Consider the following 26,659-nt stretch of genomic DNA (forward strand, 5'->3'; position numbering starts at 1 on the left):
ATTACAATAATAAAATGGAATAAAACTTTTCAATTCAATCAACGATGACAGACGATGTGAAGGTTTCAGGTTTCCCCTTTGACGTCTTAAGAGTCTTCTTGTTCATCGTGTTTTGTTGGGAAAGGAGAACCCAAAATGTCCAGATTATCCGTTTTCATGAATTAGTTTGAAGCTTCCACTCCATTTCATTATTGTTATTTATTTCTACCAGCTTCAAGCCTCAACTTTTGCATCGCAAAGGAAAGAGGGAACATTGAAAGGTGAACCAGTACAGAATCCACCTCTGACCCACCAAAAGGGTAGATATTAGATCTCCACCAACCAATAAAATGATTATCATCAATACATCAAGATATTTCCTCCCCTTGAGTATTTATAAAATACTTGAACATCGAAAAAAAAAAACAAGGACTAAAACCATGCATAATAAAAAACCAAATTAAAGATTTACAATTTTCTGTAATGCCCACTCTGATATGCAATATATATATATATATATATATATATATATATATATATATATATATATATATATATATATATATATACATATATATATATATTATTATTTAAAATATTTACCACAATGTTTGAGACAGTCTACATTAATGTTTCAGGCTTAATTTGCCATCGTCAGTCCTGACGATGGCAAATTAAGCCTGAAACATTAATGTAGACTGTCTCAAACATTGTGGTAAATATTTTAAATAATAATAATTCGCTCCATTACTGCATGTCGAGCACTTTTCGTACCATATTTGTATCAAACACAATTCAATACATATATATATATTATATATATATATATATATATATATATATATATATATATATATATATATATATATATATATATATATATATTATATATATATAATATATTATATGAAGATATGCCATATGTCGTTTTAGTGAGTTCGCCACTAAAATACTCATATTTTACATTATTTGGAAAAATTTAGCTTTCAACAGTTTTCTAGGTTAAATAAACCAAAACCTGACCACCATGCATCAATATTATAGTTATAGCTTTATAAAGTGTCGAAAAAGTGTGGTCAAAGTTGATACTCTTTTTACACTTTTTTGAACCTATGAGAAACTCTTTCTGCTATTCTATTGGAGCCAGATCAACAATTTATTTTGTTTGTTTTACATCATTCAATTGTTTGAAAATGATAAAAACGATTTTCATCCTTAGATTCTCCAAATAACTTATTATTGAAGTATTTTTTGTGGCAAACGTCACAAAACCCAGGCCTCATATATGAATGAATCTGACGTCTAGAAAATCAAGCATTTGAGAACATATTTATACAATAACGAAACGTCGTCTATATACGACAGATTGTCACACACCATTACCATCTACAGGTAATTGAAATAAAAGAAATCACTATAAATTGCAAACAAAAGCTTAAGACATTTGGCAAAATTTGATTCAAGTAAATCACTCATGTAATCACAGTTGACTATTAATTAATTGTGTTGAATCATCATATAGTTTCGTAAACATTTATTAAAAAGACTCATTTCTCCTTTGATATACTCTATAATCCCTAGGTAAAAAGTAATCTACAAAAATTACAACAGCTTCTAAAAACGAACAAACTAACTAAACACAAAACAATTTGGCTCAAAAACCTTGTTTTGTTTAATGGTTTTTCTCAGTCGTCGTTACCAGACATGCTCATACTCATACTATTGCATGCTTCATGTCTAAACTGAAGACAGGATATTTTAGATTAACTTTTCCATAATATTAATATTCCAACATCACTTACTTAATAATTCATTGGTATCCGCATACCTTAATAGATCACCTATAGCTGTAACATCTAATGTGCTTTTTAAGTTGTATTCGTCATTTTTGTACATTATGTTTGACAGCAGATTAGTAATCACTAGCTAAATCATTAAATTGACTACAATCCCCCAGTTGTTGTGGTGTCATGAAGAACGTAACGTCTGTACGCAGCATTGAACTGTTCCAGGAAGATAAAAGTCAGGACGGTATGAGGACCCAGACGGGCGTAGTACGGAGTGAAACCTTTCCATAAGCTGAAGAAGCCTTCGTGGCGAATAACTCTCGACAAAACATCCTGGCAGGTGGATGAAAATGAATAATATGATTACAAGGTAAATGATGAATGAGCACAATGATGACGGTGATGACGATATGAGAGAGAGAGATAGAGAGAGAGAGAGAGAGAGAGAGAGAGAGAGAGATAGAGAGAGAGAAAGAGAGATAGAGATTTTGTTTGTTGCTTTAGGTCTCTTCCAACACAATTGAGGTTATATGAGAGACCGCTGAAACAAAAAAACAAGCAATCTAACAAAAATAGTACAAATGTAAATCAAAATCATAACCTAAAGATATCATAAGCTAAATTATAAATAACCAACAGGCAGAGGATTTACAGGAAAAAAAATATCCCCTGTCAAAAATACAATCACAAACCAAAGAAGCAGGATAGGCTAGTAAAGAGAAGAAGAAACGACATCACTATCGGATCGTACACCCATGCGAACATCATAGGTGTATGATTCAAGGGTGATGCTCCCATCCAACCACCCGCCGATAGAGAGAGAGAAAGAGAGAGAGACAGAGAAGGAGAGATAGAGAGAAGATAGAGAGAGAGAGAGAGAGAGAGAGAGAGAGAGAGAGAAAGAGAGAGAGGGAGGGGATGAGGGAGAGAGAGACAGAGAGAGAGAGAGACAGAGACACAGAGAGAGATCAACAACTTCACCTTAAATGACAATTCTTTTAAATCAGTGTGTCTTTGGCAAATCTTGCAGAGTGCCAGATTATTATTATTATTATTATTATTATTATTATTATTATTATTTATTATTTATTATCATCATCATCATCATCATCATTATTATTATTATTATTATTATCATTTAAAAAATGATAATGAAAAGAATAACAATATTGTGACCATATTGTCGGATATCCGACAACGGTCAGACATTTTACAGGTCTGAGAACTACGAATAACAACAGCAAATGAAGACAAAACGTTTACACACCCCAATGCCTCTGTATTCTGGTTTTCCATCGATGTACTTCATATTCTGTATTCTTGTTTTGACAATGTCAACGGGCATGGAAGCTGCCGTTGTGATGAGACCACTGATCATACTCGCACAGAAATGCAGGAACAAACCATCATGGAAATACCCTGTCAGGATAATGTCGAAGGATTATTAAATTGATGATGAAAAGTAATAAACAAAAATTAATAAAACAGCTTAAAAAAAAAAAAGAACTAAATACCAAAACATGGAAATATTCGGGCTCAAAACCCTTCTTCGGCCAACAATAAAAAAACAACAAAAACACAAATACATTACTAAAAAAAACCCAGATTGACAGTTGAGAAATATTCTGATGATTTGTTATAAGCTGAAGAAGGGTTTTAAGTCCGAAATGTTCTGTGTTTGGTATTTTGTTCTTCTTTGAAGATGTTATATTAATTTTCGTTTATTACTTTTTACAGTTCACAGCTTCTAGCAGCTTAGTATCACTTCAAATTGACAAGGTGAACTTTTGTTTTTAATGTGATCATTTATATAGTGCAATATCCACTAAATGTGCTCAAAGGGCTTTATAAGGGATCTCTAACCAGCAGCAACACTTAACATGTAGGACAAGACACGACGCCTGTTAGGTAAAATTATATTGAAAACTTTTTACGACAGAGACAACAATTTTAACAGGTAGTCAGCCACAAAGGTTCTGTGTTGGGTATTTTGTACTAAACACTTTTTTGAAGATGAGATATTCTATTCATTTTTGTTTATCACTTGTTACAATCCACAGCTTTTGGCAGCTTAGTATCCATTATTTCAGTGCAAGTCCCCTTCCCCGAACCCACCACCACGTGGCCACTTCACCTTATAACCAACTCTCCTTAATAAACCAGTACAAGCAAAGCCTGAAAACCGGGTTATTATTATTAAATACAGTGCAGTCCTGATAATTCGAATTGGGTGGGAAAAGCAAATGACTTCTATTTATCAGAATTCGATTTGTCTCCAAACAAGGGAAATAACTAAACCTGTTTGTTTTGTTTTTGTTTTTAAGGGTTTTACGGCGCTTGCAACACATTTAGGTTATATCAGCGCCAGTAAAAAGGAAGAAAATGGGATAGTAAAAAGTTCTAGAATTACAATTAAAGCACCCAAGAAAAAGTAAGACAAATGGGAACTGAGAAGAAATAGGGATCAGATATAAATTCCAAGAGCATACCACCAATGTACTTAAGTTTAAAATCACCTAAAAGTCTCATCCAGACACAAGCACAAAATCCAACAAAGAGGAACACACTCAAATGCTTACATTATACATTCAAAATAAAAATAATAATGCATAACAGAGAGATGATTTACAAGGAAAAAAATATCATCTCCCAAAACAATAACTATGGATTTGACTGTTTCCCTCCCAGCTAGGATTCCGGCCAGTGCCAGGACAAAACCAAGTAATCTCATTCCAAGACAAAGACAGAAAGCATGTTGGAAAACAGATATAAGGGGATAGAAGACACAGTATGTACCCCCCTGCCCGCTATGGGAGGTCAGGATCCCCACCCAGTAACTAAACCTGACTCCAGGTATCAGGGTTATATTACTCAGTTACCTCCCCTGACAAAAGGGGGTTTCCCTCTTACCATTTACACTGCTTGAGTAGAAAGCCAAGTTGTACAACAAAGAAAGACAGACTACACATTGTTGTACCCTTGTTGTACACGTATGCTTTGGCCCTGGCCAAGCCGTGCCCTGGCCCTTACTTACAAGCTACACAATAGCACAGAGTAGTAGTTAACACTGCATGCTGTATAGGCCCTCTACTTCTAGATCTAGATCCATCGATCAATAAAGAAAGACAGCACAGAAGAGAAAGAGAAACGCGTGGAGTGGGGTGTGGCCTATGATTGTTCGTGCCGTGTATTGGTCAGCTTGTGGTTATCACTGTGTGTTAAATCTATTTATAACCAACCCCCTTTGTTAGCCAGCGGCCAGCAGACCACAAGTTAGTCTTAGTGATGAGAGCGCGAGAAGGAGAGAGGGATGACGCGAGACAGCTGGTCAATTTGGAGAAAGAAGAGAGAGGGCGGATGGGACGGAGAGGGAACAACACGCCATTACATGCCTCAGGGGTCTAGTTATTATTATTATTAGTCAGCTCAGTCATTAAAACGCGTGGGAGGGTGGATACGGAGGACAGGCAGTTCGTTATGACCTTCCAGAGTTTTTTTTTTTAGTGATGGGCAAGCACTTGCACTTCGAATAAAGAGAATAACGACTGTTCGAATTCGAATTAACCATGAATATTTTATATAGAAAAAGAAGAAAATAATTCATTACATCGTATTTTCTTCGATTTAAAAGAAATTCGGTTAATCAGATTTCGAATTATCTGGACTGGACTGTAGTGACTATCGTTTTTTATCATGAAAAAAAAAAAAAATAAGGCAAAAATAATTGTTGTTTTTTTTTGGGTTTTTTGGGTTTTACTATTAACTACAAAATCCTATTGCAGAAACTGTCCTCACCTGTGCTGATTAAATTCTGTTTGGCTTGTGAATATGAGGCTAGCTGGGCAGCATTGACAACCATAGCACGACCAATTGTTGGGACGCAGCCCTAATATAAACAAAAGAAAAAAGGGTTTTGATAATTTAAAATGAAATGAATCTTATTCAGCAGCCTTTGAAAAGTATATCATTTTTTTTTTAAAACAAAAAAAAAAACCACACAATTTCTTCTACTACTCGCAAACCATGAAAAAGCATGAAACTGGCATGTATTTATTTGCAGGTCTTGCAACCCGAATTGTTATGGGCTCATTATTGTAATGGAGATACTCTTTAAAAAAAGAAAGAAAATTATGCCCTTCTGCAACATCATAAGATATCGTCACCTAGGCATTCCATGAAGGAATATAGACATCAGACAGAATAATATTTGTTTTTGCTTTTAAGGGTTTTACGGCGCTTGCAACACATTACGGTCATATCAGCACCAGTAAAAAGAAGAAAATTGGATAGTAAAAAGTTACTAGAATTACAATCAAAGGCACCCAAGAAAAGGTAAGACAAAGGGGAATCAGTTCAAATAAGAAACAGGTGTAGATTCCAAGAGCACTCTATCAAAGTACTTAGTTTGAGATCACTAAAAGTCTGACCAAACACAAGCACAGGTCCAAGCTAAGAGGAATACACTCAAATGTTTTACAAATCATAAAATATAATAGTGCATAAAGAGAGATGATCTACAAGGGAAAAAAATAACATCTCCCAAAACTAACTCTACATTTGACTGTTTCCCTCTCAGCCAGGGTATCCGGCCAGGACTAGGACAAAACCAAGTATTCTCATTCCAAGACAAAGACAGAAAGCAAGTTGGAAAACAGATATAGGGGGATAGAAGACACAGTAAGTAACTCCCTGCCCACTATGGGAGGTCAGGTACCCCAACCAGACAGGATAATGTAGTAGAGGCGTTGTCACTACCACATTATCTCATTCGTCTGGAGTGTATCATTCATCCCATTTTGTTGATAATTGGGAAACCTGAAACGTCCATATTATCTGTTTTCATATATCAAATTGAAGCTTATATTCAATTTCACATTGCTATTTATTTCTTCGAGCTTTGAGCAACATTTACATTGACAGGCATTATGAAAACAAACCAAAAAAAAAACTGCCAGAAGTTTTTTGAGGTAAACAATCAAAAGCACATTGAAAGGAGATTGAAAGGACATCAATAGTAGATGAATTTGTCTGCATCACAGTCGCTAATGCATGGATGGTTTCATCCACATCGCAGCCAAATGATAAAATGAACAAGCTGCACAACTACTTTACATGTCAGAATCTTAAATAAGTTCGAGAAAGTTGACAAAAATGTAAAATTCACATAAAAATTTAATAATGAAAAAAAGTGCAATAATTACGTCTCCTTTACAAAAAAATATTTTAGTTTAAATTTTTATAAATTAAAGAAATTGCGATTTGAAATTGAAATCGTAGCCGATGCTATCGTTAAACTCTTTTAGAATTCACTGGACGTCGAAGAAGGATGACATTTTTTCTTGTAATCCATTGGCACTAAATCAATTCAGCATTTCTGTCTTATACAACTGCCCTTTCTCCAATGTTTCAGTCACATTTGTTACAATGAATGACATAATCAGTCGGGTGGTGAAAAGGTTTGAACTGAGATATTGCCAAGTTTAGTTAGAAGGTCAAAGTTTTATCAAAAATGAGTTCTTGTCATAAATGATAAAATCAACACTTTTTGTACATCTTCGGGAAATATCAAAGCTTAATTTCACTTTGAAATAATTTTTTACAGATAGTCAAGACGAAAAAGTATGAAATTTGAGAAAGTTGCTGGATACCTTTCCCATACTTCGGACCATAACTTCATTAAAAAATCACCCGATTTACTTTAAATAAGATCAAAATGCTCTGGGGAGTATATTCTTTCAAATCCAAAATTTTCACCTTCCGACTGATTATGTCATGCATTGACACATTTATGTGAGTAATAAAAAGAATGTTTAGGATTCCAACACTCACCCTCCATAGAGTCAAGACGCCTTCCTCTTTCACAATTCTTCCCAATGCGTCAAATACATTTTTGTAGCCTCTTCTTTGATCTAAAGGTTTACTATATAAAATATGAAGAAGAAAATAAACTCGATAGAAATATCAATATAATCTCAAAATTAATTTCCAAATATCAGATCCCCGAGACACTGAAATCACCAGACTGGGGGATCAGAACACACCAAAACAGTTTTATTTTATTCCTAGCGGAATGAGGACGAGAGACGCATACACACAACCAACAGAACGTTCTCTCTCTAATAACTTTTCCACCAGTGACGTCACAGATTATGGGTGACGTCCAATCAAGGGATGCTACTCTTCCGCTAATCTCATTCCCTATAGTACATGTCAGTCATTCTCTTTTTCCTGTATTTTATTAATTGTTATTAAATCGTCTTCCTTTTATTTTCAGTTCTCCCTTTGCTTTCCATTTATGTTTTATCTACTTTATTCCCTCCAATTATTTTTATTGAAGTATCTTGATTTATTTTAAAATTGAAATACAAACAAATTTATTAACTAACAGGCTATTGTTAGAGGCATTATAAACCATTGACAATTAAACATGATATTTCTTAAATGAAAAAGATATTTAAAAAAAATAATTAATAAATAAAAAAACCAGAGAAAATGTAGAAATAAAATAAAATAATCCCACAATAACCAAAGATAAACTAAAAAAAAAAAAAAAACTGATATGGAGCAACAAAATAAATAAAACAAAAAAATAAACCAATTTGCATAACTTTTCATTTTTAAAATCTAGTTTTACGACATCTGTCTACGCAACAGCGTATGTTTCATCATCAGTTAATGCAAGGACTAGTATTGTATATATCTAAAAAAATTGATTTTAAAAAAGACAGTTGTACAATCGACAATAAACGGACTCCAGAACGACTATGCTTGTGCACAGACACTTACTACACGCTTACTCCCCAAATAAAGAATCGAGGTCGCCTCAAGAAACTCCAGTATTCCAAAATGTAAATGTATGCCAAGAATGCATGATGTATTAAGTATTAAGTGATGTATTTACATTTCTATTGCTTTAGTTATTCGCTGAAGAAGGGTTTTGAGCACAAAAATTTTTGTGCTTGGTATTTTGTTGGGTTTTTTTCTTCCAAAGCTTTTATATCCAATTTTTGTTCATTACCCATTAAAAGTATTAAATAGTTAAGGAAAATAATGGACAGAGCAACATAATCTACAACTTTTTAAAATAATGACAATAATAATAAATAACAATAACAAAACAAATACACTCTCTCTATTTTCTAAACATTAATTTTGAGCTAAAAACAAAACTATCGATCTTGTTGACAATAGGGACATGTGTGGGAATCTGATAAACACTGGACCGGTCACCAAGAAATGGTTCATCAAAATATGAAAGCCAAAAATTGTAGAGCAAGAAACAAGTGCAAAATTTTTTAATGCGATAAGTTGTGAAATGATAAAATAAAGAAAAAAATCATTTTAATAAAAATTCATTCCCCCAAAAAAATCTTCCCTTCTGGAAAATTTATTCTTTAGGATGATTTGTAAAATGTATTTTTGTATTGCTTTTTCTGTATCACACACTTAATCATATACAACCTCTCCGGCATCAGAAAAACAGAAAAGGCATTTTTGACCAATCAAGCAATTCGATGGCGCTGGCTTCCGGCGACAATAGACGTGTTGTGAATGTTTACCTATTTTCTACACATATTTTTATTCATTTATCATTCAATCGTCGGAATTTACGCCTAATTTTTATTCAAAATGGATGTGAAGTATATATTGTTCCTGATTTTTATATTTATTAGTATATTTATAAGCATAAATGGTGTTTTAGCCTGTAATTTTGCTGCCAAAAGCCTATCGATAACTTATACTCCAGAGACTCTCCGATCCCTCCAACCCGTGTCACCCCCACCACCCACTATTGACACATCGTTTATTAAAGTAAGAAAGAGGGGGAGAAAAGGAGGAATAAAAACAAAATTTAACAGACGGCCTTTTCGTCCATTTTTACCCTGTGTAGTGACAGGTAATGTAAGATCACTGAAAAATAAAATTGATGAACTGTTTTCACTGTGTCGTTTTAATAGTGACTATCGTCAAGCCTCCATAATAGCGTTAACAGAGACTTGGCTATCTCCTCACATACCATCATCATGTTTTGATATTGAACAATATTCACTATTTCGAGGAGATCGGACTAATGTAAATAAACGAACTGGGGGTGGGGTGTGCACATATATTAACAACAAATGGTGCCACCCCAATAACTGTCAGATAAAGAACATGTATTGTGACGATTATATTGAATTTATTACTGTTTCGTCACGACCATATTATCTACCCCGGGAATATACTCATGTCATCATCATCAACGTCTACATTCCACCATCATCAGACAACACCACAGCGAAAAATATTTTGAGGAAAGAAATACAGGACATTCAAATTAAGTCACCCGATGCCGTATTGATGGTCACTGGCGATTTTAACCAATGTAACGATTTTACTCTCCCGGGACTTCATCAATACGTGGACTGCGAGACAAGGGACAAAAAAACATTAGATTTATTCCTGTGTAATATTAAAAATAGTTATAAATGTTTACCCCGTGCCCCATTAGGTTTATCTGACCACTGCATGCTCTTGCTACTCCCCACCTACCGCCCTGTTTTTAAACGTGTAAAACCAGTAAAGAAAAGTGTACAGATCTGGAACGGAAGTGTGTGTGAAGATTTGCGTGGTTGTTTTGAATGCACTGACTGGAATGTTTTTATCGAATCATGTGATAGTGTTGATGAGCTGAATGACTGTGTGAGTGAGTATTTAAAATTCTGTGAACAGCTAGTGTCTTGTAAAAAAGAAATAAAATATTATCCTAACAACAAGCCTTGGATAACAAAAGATCTAAAACTTTTATTGAACCAAAAGAAAACTCTCTTTACTAGTGGAAACAAAAAGATCTGAAAACAAAACAAAAAGAGATAAAGAGGGTAATATCTAGTTGTAGAGACAAGTACAAAAATAAAATTGAAAAATGCTTTTCTTCTGGGGATATACGGGACACGTGGCGGGGGCTTAAAACTGCTGTTAACTATAATCCAAAGCCCACAATTATACCAGAAGATATCGAAATTGAAACTTTAAATAAATTTTATTCACGTTTCGACACAGCAAACAAATTTGATATTGAAAATGAAAAACATAAATTAGACAGGGCTTTGGAAGATGAAATGACTTTTGAGGTCAGTGAAGAGGAAACGAGATTCGTATTTTCGAAACTAAACGAGAGGAAGGCTGCTGGGCCGGATGGATTGAAAGGAAAATTATTAAAAGAATGTGCCCATCAGCTTTCCCCCATTTATACACATATTTTTAACTGGTCCCTCCAATGCGTTTCGATCCCTGAAATTTGGAAAACTTCAAAAATTATTCCTGTTCCAAAAAAAGAAAAACTTGAAACTATGAACGATCTCAGACCTGTTGCACTGACTTCAATAGTCATGAAATCTTTAGAAAAACTTGTTCTTGTTAAAATTAGGAATCAGTTTATGCCATTGAGTGATAGTCATCAATTTGCTTACAAACCAGGACGTGGCGTAGAGGATGCCATTTTGCTGTTTACAAACAACATCTACAGGCATCTAGATCACGCTAGGAGCTATTGCAGATTGCTTTTTGCAGATTTTTCTTCAGCGTTCAATACAATGCAACCTCAGTTGGTTGTTCAAAAATTGACTAGTCTGAATTTAAACAAGTATATAATTGCTTGGGTGCTCGAATTTCTTACGGAGAGAGCACAATATGTTCAATTAGGACAAAACAAATCTTCCTGTATAACTACAAATACTGGTGCTCCTCAAGGTTGTGTATTGTCTCCTGTATTATTCACAATATACACGAATGACTGTAGAAGTCAAAACCTGAGTGTACCTTTAATAAAGTTTGCAGATGACACCGCTCTTCAAGGCCTCATAACAAATGGCAACGAAGTGGCTTATAGGCAAGAAATTGATAGATTTGTGTCTTGGTGTGATGCCCACCACCTAGAGCTTAACATAAGCAAGACAAAGGAGCTAGTGATTGACTTTAGGAGAGTGAAGGAACCGATAGAACCGTTAAAATTAAAGGACCAATTGGTCCAGCGAGTTCCTCACTACAAATACCTTGGTGTAACGATTGATGACAGGCTCAAGTGGGATGAACACTTGAAGATAATTAGGCATAAGATGTGCAGACGTACATATTTTTTATCAAAACTCTCTCAGTTTAGAATAGATAAAACCCTCTGCATATTATTTTATAGACCAGTAATCGAAAGTGTTTTGTCATTTTGTATAACAGCTTGGGGAGGCAATTGCTTAGCAGTGGAAAGGAACAAAATAAATTCAAATATTAAAAAATCCATTAAACGCTATATAAATGATGTTGACGATGTAGATCTTTTATACGAGAAATTTTGTATAAATAAAATAACTAAAATATTAAATGACCAGTATCATCCACTAAGACCATCAATTATTATGTCAGAAAGAAGTGGTCGCCCTTTCTCTATTTCAACGAAAACAGAGAGACACCGAAAATCTTTTCTGCCGTCCAGTATTAGGCTCTATAATAACAAGCAATAATCATTTTATATAATTATTTCTCATTTTTACTTTTTAAAAATATAAATATTCATTTATTAATTTATTTGTTTTGCAATCTTTTCAATTTTCAATTTATAGTGACAGTTTTAACTATTTTACAGTGTTGAAATTATTCATATTATAAAGCGCAGCTCTGGTTATAGAGCTGCTCCTTTTTTTATATATACATCCTATTTCCATTGTATTTTTATCTTATTGTATAAATTATAACACGTCTGTACAAAAAAATTCCTTTTTGGGATGCAATAAAGTATTATGATTATTATTATTATTATTATTATTATTATTATTATTATTATTATTATTATTAATTTGACGTATATACACTTAAAACCCAAAGATCAATTCTATTCATTTTTATGAAACATATAAAAACGATTTTATGATGTCTGTAAAAAATAAAATAATAATAAATGTCTAATTAAGCTAAAAAAAAAATATCTTAGAAAGAGAAGAATTTTATTAAAAACAATTTCTTCATATTTTTTTGAAAAGGTATGATGTGATGATTTAACATCTCAAATCAGTGGGGAAGGGAGGGTGGGGGGGAAGGGGGGGGGGGTGTGTTTGTCTGCTTGGATCAGATTCCGATTGATAAAACAAAAACAAAAAAAGCTAAAGGCAATGGAGGTAAATCTTGATGGAATGGACAGCAAAGCCAGGAGAGGTTCAAATGATCATATCATACCTGGACATTTTAAATGTTTGTTGATGGAATGGACAGCAAAGCCAGGAGAGAGGTTCAAATGATCATATCATACCTGGACATTTTAAATGTTTGTTGATGGAATGGACAGCAAAGCCAGGAGAGAGGTTCAAATGATCATATCATACCTGGACATTTTAAATGTTTGTTTGTGTATTTTTTAAGCCACAAGGAAGGGGAACCATTGAAAAGTGTGGACCTCTGACCTGGGATTTGACCTAATAAAATGGGATGATCCCGACTTTACCAGGAGTTTTGTCAGGTCTTATGTTTTCGGTGTCATACACAAATGATCAGAAAACCAAAGTGGTCAATCTCTGCACTTTGGCCAGTTACGTTGTGATGCAATCAACCAAAGGTCTGATTTTCATTTGCCACATTTTGATTGGTTTGTAAAAATTAGTAGGAAAAAAAAAAAGGTAAAAGTGGTCAACAGCCCACAGTTGTCCATCCACACACATTATATCACCCCTATTCGAGTCGGTTAGGACATGATTTTAGAACTAAAGCACACACTCTCTAGGCCCACAGTTGTCCATCCACACACATTATATCACACCTATTGAAATCATTTAGGACATGATTTTAGAACTAAAGCACACACTCTCTAGGCCCACAGTTGTCCATCCACACACATTATATATCACCCCTATTGGAATCATTTAGGACATGATTTTAGAACTAAAGCACACACTCTCTAGGCCCACAGTTGTCCATCCACACACATTATATCACCCCTATTGGAATCATTTAGGACATGATTTTAGAACTAAAGCACACACTCTCTCGGCCCACAGTTGTCCATCCACACACATTATACACCCTATTGGAATCATTTAGGACATGATTTTAGAACTAAAGCACACACTCTCTAGGCCCACAGTTGTCCATCCACACACATTATATATCACCCCTATTGGAATCATTTAGGACATGATTTTAGAACTAAAGCACACACTCTCTAGGCCCACAGTTGTCCATCCACACACATTATATCACCCCTATTGGAATCATTTAGGACATGATTTTAGAACTAAAGCACACACTCTCTAGGCCCACAGTTGTCCATCCACACACATTATATCACCCCTATTGGAATCATTTAGGACATGATTTTAGAACTAAAGCACACACTCTCTAGGCCCACAGTTGTCCATCCACACACATTATATCACCCCTATTGGAATCATTTAGGACATGATTTTAGAACTAAAGCACACACTCTCTAGGCCCACAGTTGTCCATCCACACACATTATATCACCCCTATTGGAATCATTTAGGACATGATTTTAGAACTAAAGCACACACTCTCTAGGCCCACAGTTGTCCATCCACACACATTATATCACCCCTATTGGAATCATTTAGGACATGATTTTAGAACTAAAGCACACACTCTCTAGGCCCACAGTTGTCCATCCACACACATTATATCACCCCTATTGGAATCATTTAGGACATGATTTTAGAACTAAAGCACACACTCTCTAGGCCCACAGTTGTCCATCCACACACATTATATCACCCCTATTGGAATCATTTAGGACATGATTTTAGAACTAAAGCACACACTCTCTAGGCCCACAGTTGTCCATCCACACACATTATATCACCCTATTGGAATCATTTAGGACATGATTTTAGAACTAAAGCACACACTCTCTAGGCCCACAGTTGTCCATCCACACACATTATATCACCCCTATTGGAATCATTTAGGACATGATTTTAGAACTAAAGCACACACTCTCTAGGCCCACAGTTGTCCATCCACACACATTATATCACCCCTATTGGAATCATTTAGGACATGATTTTAGAACTAAAGCACACACTCTCTAGGCCCACAGTTGTCCATCCACACACATTATATCACCCCTATTGGAATCATTTAGGACATGATTTTAGAACTAAAGCACACACTCTCTAGGCCCACAGTTGTCCATCCACACACATTATATCACCCCTATTGGAATCATTTAGGACATGATTTTAGAACTAAAGCACACACTCTCTAGGCCCACAGTTGTCCATCCACACACATTATATCACCCCTATTGGAATCATTTAGGACATGATTTTAGAACTAAAGCACACACTCTCTAGGCCCACAGTTGTCCATCCACACACATTATATCACCCCCATTCGAATCATTTAGGACATGATTTTAGAACTAAAGCACACACTCTCTAGGCCCACAGTTGTCCATCCACACACATTATATCACCCCTATTGGAATCATTTAGGACATGATTTTAGAACTAAAGCACACACTCTCTAGGCCCACAGTTGTCCATCCACACACATTATATATCACCCCTATTGGAATCATTTAGGACATGATTTTAGAACTAAAGCACACACTCTCTAGGCCCACAGTTGTCCATCCACACACATTATATCACACCCTATTGGAATCATTTAGGACATGATTTTAGAACTAAAGCACACACTCTCTCGGCCCACAGTTGTCCATCCACACATTATATCACCCCTATTGGAATCATTTAGGACATGATTTTAGAACTAAAGCACACACTCTCTAGGCCCACAGTCGTCCATCCACACACATTATATCACCCCTATTCGAGTCAGTTAGGACATGATTTTAGAACTAAAGCACACACTCTCTAGGCCCACAGTCGTCCACCACACACATTATATCACCCCTATTCGAGTCAGTTAGGACATGATTTTAGAACTAAAGCACACACTCTCTAGGCCCACAGTTGTCCATCCACACACATTATATATCACCCTTATTCGAATCATTTAGGACATGATTTTAGAACTAAAGCACACACTCTCTAGGCCCACAGTTGTCCATCCACATATATTATATATCACCCCTATTCGAGTCGGTTAGGACATGATTTTAGAACTAAAGCACACACTCTCTATCTAGGCCCACAGTTGTCCTTCCACACATATTATTATATATCACCCCTATTCGAGTCGGTTAGGACATGATTTTAGAACTAAAACACACACTATCTATAAGGAAAGCCAACAAAACACAAAATCACAAGACTAATTAAAACAAGAAGAAAAGAAAATGATAAATAGGTCTGATCCACACAATGCATATTGTTTATGTAAGTTTCTTTGTTCTTGTCATTCAAAGATTGGAGTTACAATTTCAGAAACTGGCTGCCACTGTATAGATTGAGGATACAGGTACGGACTTAAGATTTTTGGAAAATTCAGAAAATGATGTGTATGATGCAATAGGGAATGAGATTAGCGGAAGAGTAGCGTCCCTTGATTGGACGTCATCTTACAGCGTCTCTCTCGTCCTCGCTTTCGGTGAAGTGTCTCATGCCGCACAAACGACATGACGTTCTCTCTCTAATAACTTTTCCGCTCGTGACTTCCTATCAAGGGACGCTACTCTTCCGCTAATCTCATTCCCTATACCAGACACAGCAGATTTTACAAAGGACAAGACAAGAGTCTTCCAAAAGAGTTTGTCCCTCTCCAATTACAGTTTGATGCAATTTCAGACAATAAAGGCTGATTTTTCTTGGATGATATTTTTTTTTCTTGTAATTTTCTATGTGCAATATAATATAAAATGGCATAATATCAAACACACAATTTCAGAATTTTTTTACCAGTGTGGTAAACTGGGATCTCCATATCTTCCAACAACACAGACTGACAAATAACACATCTAAACCTATGTGTATATATATATATATTACCACATCAACATATGCTATGACACACCCCACTCTCCTTTTCCTTTCTAGGTCTACAAATACAATTTTTTTAAAAGGACAACATCTTTAAACAAAGCATGATAAATAATAGAGAAACACCAAATAATAAAAATAAAATTTTGCTCCTTCTGATAATTATAGTAGGGGAACTTCGTGATCAACAAAGATGATTTACTGTTAACGGCCAAAGAAAGACCATATAATTTCTAACATAAAAGAATAGTCTTACACACAACATAAATGTCTCGGTATGAGTTTCACAACACAATTACAAAAGCAGCGTATTAGACTATACAGTGTTGTAGAGAGACTCGATAGTTTCTTACATAAAGAATAATGTAAATGTTGCTGCTCGAAGCTCGAAGAAATAAATAATAACGTGAAGTTGAATGTAAGCTTCAATTTAATTACAAAAACAGATCAAATGAACGTTTCAGGTTTCCCCTTTATCAACAAAACAGGATGAATGAAACACCAGAGATGAATGAGATGATGTGGTAGTGGCGTAGTTAAGATGAATAAACAAAACATTGGTTGGCAGGAAATATCATGGTGTTTCATTCATCCTGTTTTGTTGATAAAGGGGAAACCCGAAACATTCTTTTGATCTGTTTTTGTAATTAAATTGAAGCTTACATTCAACTTCACGTTATTATTTATTACATAAAGAATAGCATCACACACACACACAATGTCTGGTAAGAGTTTCACAACACAATTACAAAAGCAGTTCAGATTCCTTAGTTCTGTGATATCTTGTTGTGTTCTGTATACTGTTCTGTTCTGTTTTGTTTTTGTGATTTTTGTCTTTTGTTTGGTTTTTTTGTTTTGTTTTTTTGTTTTTTTAGTTAATTATTTTTTGTTAATTTTGTTTTGTTTTTCTTTGTCTTTTTTCTTATTTGAGTAAGTGTGTATATGTGTGTGTGTGTGGGGGGGGGGGGGTTTGTTAGAATTATTTTTTTATATTTTTTTTATTTTTTTATTTCGCTAATTGTTCTTGGATTTGTTTGTATTTGTTTCTTTAAACCATTAATAAGATCCCTCTGCATAAAAGGTTTTTTTTTCGGTTTAAAATAAGCAAATAAAAAGGTAATTGATCACAGCCTGATCAAAGCAATGAAACTTCAAGGCTCAAATAAAAATAAAAAAAGCTTTGATGAGTAAGCAATCGTGCATTGGGACAAAGTACTGCTGTTTCCACAAAGAAAAGCTATAGTAAATACTGAAACTTAAAAGTTTTTATGGGTTAATTTCTTTTGTTTTTGTTTGTTTTTAGGCGTTTAACAGCACTTTCAAAATTATTTAGGTCATTTAAGCACCCGAAGGATTAATTTACCCAGTCTTCAATTAATTTCTGATGACATTTATAAAGTTAAACAGTTTCTAAAACCAACATCTCAATGAAAAATATTTAGCAATTGATAGAAAAAGTAAGCTCCAGGTATTTATGAGAGGAAAATCATTAAAAAATAATTCTGCAATTCTTGATGAAAACAGCATAATAAGCAAGCGCCTATATCTAATTTTTTTTTTTTAAACATGTTGGTAAGCAAAAAGTATCGCAGGCCAAAAAAATGAGAAGAATGTGCTTGGCGAGTTCTACCTTCCGTCAGCCGTCATGCGTATCAAAGCTACATCGGATGGCGTGCCTACAAAAGCACCGCAAGCACCGGCTGCAATGCCTAAGCCAGCTTTGGTGCCAAAATTTGGAGGTTTTCCATCTCTGTGGAGTTTATGACAAAATGGAAAATTCAACACACTGCTTAGTTTTAGCTTTTTAATGGGTGGTTAAATACGGCAGATACCTTCCATCAGCTGTCATGCGAATCAAAGCTACTTCAGCAGGAGTACCTACGAAGGCACCGGTTGCTCCAGCTGCGATCCCTATGGCAGCCTTTGTGGCAAAATTTGGTGGCTTTCCATCTCTGGAGAGAAAACAGATTAAGTTCATAAATCCATGGCTTAAGTGATCATCAAAGCAACCCAGTAAGCAGATGTAGGGGGAAAGAAGACACTACAAAAGACCTCCTGCCCCCGTCACAAGGAATAGGTTACAAAAGGTGGCATAACTATTTTTGTCGCAGGATATTTAGCTAGGCAGATTCTTAAGATTGCAGGATGTAAAAGAACAAGGAAAAATTATCTTTGATGATCAGCATATATTAAGACTAGAAAAAAAGATGCCGTCACTCTTAAACCAGAAAATCAATTACACAAGATATGTATCCAGTCATCTGGATGAGTGGTTTTACACTTCCAATGAGATATGAACCAGTTTTTTTCACATCACACTATTGTTCCCTAATGAGGATCTTGGTATACGTTGAAGCCTAAATTTTGCTTTTAGCCGACTCTTTAAAATAAACCTCTCTACCCAGCTTAAGCCAGGTTTAAATTTTGTCCACTTTTGACCCAATTTTTAAAACTTTATACAATTTAATTTACAATTTTAAATGACTGGTTCTCAAAATGCTAAGTAACCTGAAGATTAAAATAAGACTAGTTTTACGACAAGAAGTAACTTTGGTTATCTTTATCTACCCATTGTCATAACAGATGGTCATGGAATCGGCCTTAGGTCATGAAATACATTCAAAATAATAATAATAATAATAATAATAATAATAATAATAATAATAATAATAATAATATAATAATAATAATAATAATAATAATAATAATAATAATAATAATAATAATAATAATAATAATAATAATAATAATATAATAATAATAATAATAATAATAATAATAATAATAATAATAATAATAAAAATAACAATGATGATGATGATGATAATAATAATAATAATAATAGTATTGCGAAGAAGAAGAAGAAGAAGAAGAAGAAGAAGAAGAAGAAGAAGAAGAAGAAGAAGAAGAAGAAGAAGAAGAAGAAGAAGAAGAAGAAGAAGAAGAAGAAGAAGAAGAAGAAGAAGAAGAAGAAGAAGAAGGAGAAGAAGAAGAAGAAGGGCAATGATGATGTTAATGATGATGTTGGTGATGATGACGATGATGTCTATGATAAAATAAAGGAGAAAGCACTCAAATGAGTCACTACTAAAGCCTTCTCTGTGCAAAATTATAAAACTCTCTCAGGTTCAAAAGCTAAAAAAAAAAATTGGAACATGTTCTTTGGTTTTAAGTTACTTTTTAACGCCATTTAAATGGAAGGTGATGGATTCGCTGGGTTGTTTTTTTGTTTTTTTTATTAGACCAAGGTAACAAGAAGAAAAACAATTTAGGAGAAATGAGACGAGTTCAACAGAGATCAGACTGAAGCCATCTAAAAGTCACCACACACTGACAATGCTCCATGATCTCTGCCAAAAGGGTCTCACCCAGATGGTAACAAAATAGATTGTTACATTAAATCCTAACACTAACAATGAGATATAACGTAGAGTTGATTTACAAAATAAAAATGATATATTTATATATATGGACAGGGCCTCATGCAAAACCATTTAGTCTCAGTCTAGAACAAGAACATAAAACCATGTGGAAAGGACAAATTGAATAGGAAGGTAAAAGAGATAGCGAAACTGCAGAACAATGAAAAATCTGCAGCCAAGGAAGGATCAACATTAATATGAAAAAATAAATAAATAAATGAATGAATAAATAAATGAGAACGTTTATGTAATGCATTTCCACAGATTTATTGTGCTCGTTACTCTTCCCAATGTTTCATTTATTCTCCCAACAGACCATATTGGAACATATTTCCAGTTCATACAGTAACAGTTGCCTGTTAAGCATCCTTTTGTTCTAACATTCTTACAATATCCGTCACTGCCTATAGCCAGATACACATTTATACTCGAGTCCCTAAAGAGGATTCTACCTACCACCTGAATATTTGCAATAATGTGAAAAGGGTAAAAAAAAAATTTTAATAAACAATTTCATGTCTAGACCCCTCTCCTTCTTCCTATTCAAAAGTAATGCATCTATGCATACAGAGGGCTTCCATGGTTATACCTGAAAAATATGATGGATCATAGCAATATATGGTAAAAGTTATATGACTTCAGCTCTTAGAATGCATTTTTACTTATCATACTAAAAAAATAAATAACAAAAAAAATTATAATAATAATACTTATAATTTTTTTAAATTTGATGGCACCCGGGATCTTACTTACTTATCAGAACCAGCGACCACCTGAGCTCTAGCCCTTCGGTCTTGTGCCATGACGTAGAAGATAGACGTCTTTTGTAGTTTTTCCAGGTGACTATAAAGTGTGTTACTGATGCTTGGATTTGGTGGGAACACCCAGGATCGATCTCAGTCCCTTTGCATGTGAAGCAGTACTCTATCAATTGAGCTAGACGGACCCCCAAAGTGAGTAGCTTATGTTTTTAAACCTCTCAGGGACATAAAAATGTACCATTGTTTGTCTTTGTAAATAGTAAATTAATCACAGTCGTCTAGTCTGGATAAAACTAACATATAGATGACACATGTTTCAAACCACAAAAAAGTGACGATTAAAATATTATGATGTTAACGGAGGAAGAATGGCAATCTGTTGAGAAATAATGATTGTAACACTTTATAGACTTGTGCCATTAGCAGAGTTGTTAATAGAAATGTCAGGCAGCCCCAGAGACCAGCGATCACATCGTCCTCCACTGTCCAGTCACTAAACTTGAAGGTAGCCATACGCTACTACTAATGGAAATCATGGTGGGATTTCTGCTCTATGAAAATTGATCAATTCATTGCCACAACTTCAATATATTATATTATATAACAACTCACTTAGAAAACATGTCGAACAATGATGTGTATATTCCAAGACGTGTCGTTGTGTAGGTGGCCTGTCTTAGGAGACCAGCACTCAATCTGTGTAATCAAAGAAAAAAATAGGCATTGATTAATACTCGAAAACCGAAGAGAGGGATGTTTAACAGAAATGTCTGTTTTGATTAGTTTGTTGTAAAGAGATAAAAAGTCTGATTATACATGGCATGCATGTGTATGTATAAAATGAATAAATAAAAATGAATAAAATTCTCTTTATTCATCCCATAGGGGAAATTTGTCTCTAGGGTCTATTCCAAGGGAAGACTGGAATAACCCAGGCATTAGCCGCAGTGCAGCGCCACAAATTGAGCTAGGGCGAGGTGACTTGCTCAAGGCCATACAGCGCAGTGGGTAATCGAACTCGGTACCAATCAGGTACGAAGTGAAGACCGTACCGCTGAGCCACGCTGTCCCATAATGGGTATGGGTGCCTGTATTTCCATTGTAATTGTTCAGGAAAAACGAGGACTTTTACTTTTAATGCTGTGACTGGTAAAAGCAAACATAACACGAACTACTAATAACCTATCCGATACTATATATGATAAAAATTATTAATCTCCCTGGCTGAAAAAAACACCCAAAAAACAAACATAAAAACATACAATCCATTGTCGATACTATAACTTTATCAAAGGATGACCAAAAAATTGGTATAAAAAAAAGTTTAAAACTTTATATACACATATGAGGTAGTGCCAAATAGTTGTTTTCATAAGATTCACAACAACCAATGATATTCACTCATTGCTACAACTACAACATACATCGATACTAAATTATTAGGAAAAACTAAGGAAGATATTTGTTTGGATCGTTGTTTTGTTTATTCACCTTAACTACGCCATTCTCACATCTCTCATTCATCTTCAGTGTTTCATTCATCGTGTTATGTTGATAAATGGGAACAAATTACCTTTTTTCTTTTTTATTAAATTGAAGCTTACATTCAATTTCCTATTGTTACTTATTCCAAGAATGGAAAATAAAATAAAAACTGAAGATCTGGCATCAAAAAACTATTTCTACTTTAATTTCGGTCAGTTTTTTGGGGTTATTTTTAGGGTTTTTTTTGGTTTATTCTCCATTATTTAACCAAGAGAAACTGATAAGAACGAATATTTTCCTTAATTTTTCCAAATAACTTAGCATTGGGGTATTTTGTGACAAATTTTACTTTTATATATAGCATATTCATCAACTGTGCTGAAAACACTTTGTAGGGTCTCCAAACCCATTTTTAAAATTGAACATGTTGGACAAGACAAGTTGCCAGTAAGGTGCTCCTACAATTATTTTCAAATGAAACAATGCTGCTACCAACCAGATACTCATTTTTCGGTGAGAGAGTGTGAATTCTATTCCTACTACCATCATTGCCTCTACCACCATCACTAATACTACTACCAATACTACTAATACTAGCACTATGGCAGCTATTAACTCTCTCCAGTTCATATGAATGGAAAATCAAACAAATTTGTTCAATTGTCAATCATGGCGAACTCGAGTTAAAGCATTGATGCACAACAACAATAATCATGCCGCTATGTGCTGAAACCATATTATTCAGTGTAAAAACTAACTGTGCAATAAATATTCATACTCCCCCCACCCGCCCCCCTCCCCCACCCACAGGATCCTATTTACATAATATGCTTGATTACAACTAATCACAGAAACTGCTCAATAAATGCTCCCTGCTGTGCAAAAATAAATTTTGATGTCTAATGTTACAACTTTAATCCTTTCCTTTACGAGAATTTTCAGTATTTTCCCAAAATGGCTGCCTTACCCAGCAGAAAAATTGATTTTTTAAAACTCAAACAAGCTCTCTACAAAAATAATGTTCTGTTCTTATTAATTAAACAAAGATCAATCTTAAAAGTTTGTGATGTACAAAGTAGATCTGAAAACGAAAAATGTATATTGTGCCGTAACAAATGTGACGATTTTGCTGTAGGTGGTAAGGAAAGGGTTATGTCCATACAAATACAGTACAGTCATATCTCTTCAATCCGAACACCTCTGATATCAGCATTTTTTCTGGATTACAAAGACATCCCCATAATGGAATCAGTCCCTAAACTATACAGAAGAAAAAAAATCGGTCCACAGATTACCTGTCCGGATAATGGAGACATCCGGATTGTGGAATTCCGGATTAAAGAGACGGGACTGTAATTTGTGAGGTTACACGGATACAACTAAAACAGGACGAATAACAAACTATATAGTGCTTTGAAACATTTTAAAAAATTCTTTCAATATGGAAATACAAATTTTTTTAAATCATTTGTAAAAATAATAAAATCATTCTTGCAGTCTTCCCTTTGTAATGCTTTCAAGATTAACCTGCATTACATCAACAGAAATTCAAAAGGACACAATGCAAGAATTCTATATTTTTGTAGAAAAGGGGGAAAAAAACCACATACCCTGTGTACACACCAGTCAGCCCCTCATTTTTCAAGATGGTAAAGAATGCATGAAAACTAGTTTTGTGTTGTTTCTTGGCTCCATCAGCACCTGGGGGAGGGAAAAAAAATCAAAACAATATGTAAATTTAGGGAATGAGATTAGCGGAAGAGTAGCGTCCCTTGAGTGGACGTCACCTTACAGAGAGAACGTCAAAATGGTTTTGCACATGCATCTCTCTCATCCTCGCTTTCGGTGAAGTGTCTCATGCCGCACAACCAACATGACGTTCTCTCTCTAATAACTTTTCCGCTCGTGACTTCCAATCAAGGGATGCTACTCTTCCGCTATTCTCATTCCCTATACAATAATTCCTTTGGTCCTTTTTAAATATTAAAACTGTTGATGCATATTCATAGTAATAATATTTCGTTAATATGAATATCCCAAACGCACACTTATCAAAATGAATTCACAACACTTTACTCTTTGCTATGGCCCATATATAAATGCTCAGGTTGTTGGAGGTTTATTATTCCAATATTTAAAAATATATATATATTTTCAGAATTCCCTTTCCATTGAGAAATTGGTTTCAAGATCTGTTTAGTAAAGACCTGCGATGTCACAGAGGTCAGCTGTGGTGCAGTCCTGTAAAAGTGAGCAAAAGAGGGTAATTATATTGTTCAAGGATAAAACAAGATGCCTGATCCATCCAGCCATCTCATCGCTTAAAAAATAAAGAATATTATAAGACACTTTAACCTTTACCCTTTGAGATCAATCATTATCAATCCTCATCATAATAACCTCACCCCATCATCAAGATCTTTACGACCACAAAAACCACTAGTTTAAAAAAAAAAAAAGTCTTCTAGAGCTATAAGCCCCATGGAGCCAGAGTTTATCTATAACGTGAAAATGGACAGCAGCAATTGCTTGTTACCCTTTGGACAGGATGCTAGACTACTGCAAAGAACTTTCTGCCAGGTCTAACCAATCCAGCTCCCCAATCATCGGTCACCCCAATCACTGGTCGGTAGGCATTGGGGGGAGGGGGTCAGAGACAACCACTACTAACTCAGACTAGAAATAACAGTGATGACCTACCACTCAGCTGCATTCGATTCTTGACAAGATCCAAGGGTTGGACGAACAGTGTGGCACCCATTCTGAATAAAATGGGGAAGAAAAGATATTTAAAAAAAAATCAGATGCAAAATGAAGACCATTTCTGTCTCTGTAAGTTTATTCCAGTATCATTTATGATACAATGTTAAGTGGAATCTTTATAAAGTTATAACCTCTGGACAAGAAAGATTGGTTGACTTAATCCCATTATCAGGGTTTCGGCTATGTGGTCTTGTGGTATGACTCGCTTTCGGATCAGAAGGTCCTGGATCCGAGCCTCACTCAGTGCATAGTTAAGTCATTGGAAAAGACTCTTTACTCACATTCTCTCACCGTACTCGGGTGTAAAATGAGTATCTGGCTGTTAACAGTATTGTCTCTGTTGGGAAAAAAAAATATGTATTATTGCCTAGCAGGTGTCATGTTTCGTTCTTTATGTTACATGTTGCTGTTGGTCAGGGACCCTTTGTAAAGTGCTTTTAGCACGTTTAGTGGATATTTCGCTATATAAAAGCTCAATTATTATTATTTTATTGCCAATTCAGATGGAAAAAATTGACGGACCTTTCTGAGTGCTTAACTCCAGTAAAAAGACATTTTATGTAATTACTTTTTGTTCTGTTCAGCAGGTAATTGGAAAATATACTGAGGGTTTCTTACATATTGAATTCCGTAAACATTCGGAAAATTGACAACCTTGCATTATCAATGGAGCACATATAGATAAAGATAAAGATGATTTGGGACCAACTGGAGGTGTTCACTTTAAGCAGAAATGGACTTTAAGTGTAGCCATCGTTATGTTATAGCCTGATACTGAAATAAAAAAGGACTGGCACTTTGACGTCATTATTTGGTTTTTGCACCGCCTAGAGAGTTGTCGTTAGTAGAGCTCATGGAAACAAGTCGTTTCATTGGTTGAACTATTGAATACAAGTCACGATTTGTTTTCTTTTGTGGCAAAAGACTGGCATTTTGACGTCATTTTTTGGTCAGTATCAGGCCATAACGTTACGAAGGCCACGCTTTAAGAGTGTTGATATTATGCAAATTCCACTGTACTACTAATAAAATATCAGACACTGCTACCCAATCACTGTTCAGTGGACCAGAGGAGGGAAGATAGAAGAATAATCATATCCAGTGTCTATGTGTGAATAGATAAATATCCACAAAGTCTTTCATCTTAAATTTTTAAAGTCTCGTCAATGTAGTGGGATTAGGAACTCTAAAACATACACATCAATCCACTTGAAAAATGAAAATCAAGCTCATAATTTGTATTCAGTTATCAGATTTGTAATTATATGTGATATTGATTGATCAAATTAAGCTACAGGAAACGTCCCCCCCCCCCCCCCACCCCCCACCCACACACACACACACACACTTACACACATTAAACATCATACACACTTTTTCAGATTTTTTAAATCTATAACCAGTGCCCGCCTCCCTATTTTTCATTTTCACTTCCTTCCATATTGCTTTCCTTGTGCATATTAATATTTTTATCACATCACAACCGGGATGAGAAAACAAGGCAGTGAATGAAGATTATAAATAATTCATGACCAAGGTCA

At 34.8% G+C, this 26,659-nt stretch overlaps 1 protein-coding gene across 2 annotated transcripts in view; it reads right to left on the bottom strand.

The window, feature by feature from the left end:
• Positions 1-899: 899 nt before the first annotated feature.
• LOC144970014 (mitochondrial 2-oxoglutarate/malate carrier protein-like) overlaps positions 900-26,659 on the bottom strand; it is a 32,395-nt gene continuing 6,635 nt past the window's right edge. The window contains exons 2-9 of one of the 2 annotated variants that reach the window (XM_078909182.1): positions 25,056-25,117; positions 23,966-24,056; positions 21,483-21,566; positions 18,318-18,437; positions 7,596-7,686; positions 5,562-5,652; positions 3,034-3,185; positions 900-2,099 (exon numbers count right to left, since the gene is read on the bottom strand). In XM_078909182.1, the coding sequence (XP_078765308.1) occupies positions 1,923-2,099; positions 3,034-3,185; positions 5,562-5,652; positions 7,596-7,686; positions 18,318-18,437; positions 21,483-21,566; positions 23,966-24,056; positions 25,056-25,117 (868 nt within the window). In that variant the 3' untranslated portion in view covers positions 900-1,922. Of the gene's footprint in view, positions 2,100-3,033; positions 3,186-5,561; positions 5,653-7,595; positions 7,687-18,317; positions 18,438-18,519; positions 18,640-21,482; positions 21,567-23,965; positions 24,057-25,055; positions 25,118-26,659 lie in introns of both variants that reach the window. The other variant, XM_078909179.1, reaches the window with a different exon arrangement.

Source organism: Berghia stephanieae, chromosome 4, assembly GCF_034508935.2.
Source record: "Berghia stephanieae isolate SIO BIC M18660-M18661 chromosome 4, UCSD_Bste_1.3, whole genome shotgun sequence".
NCBI lineage: Eukaryota > Metazoa > Mollusca > Gastropoda > Nudibranchia > Aeolidiidae > Berghia > Berghia stephanieae.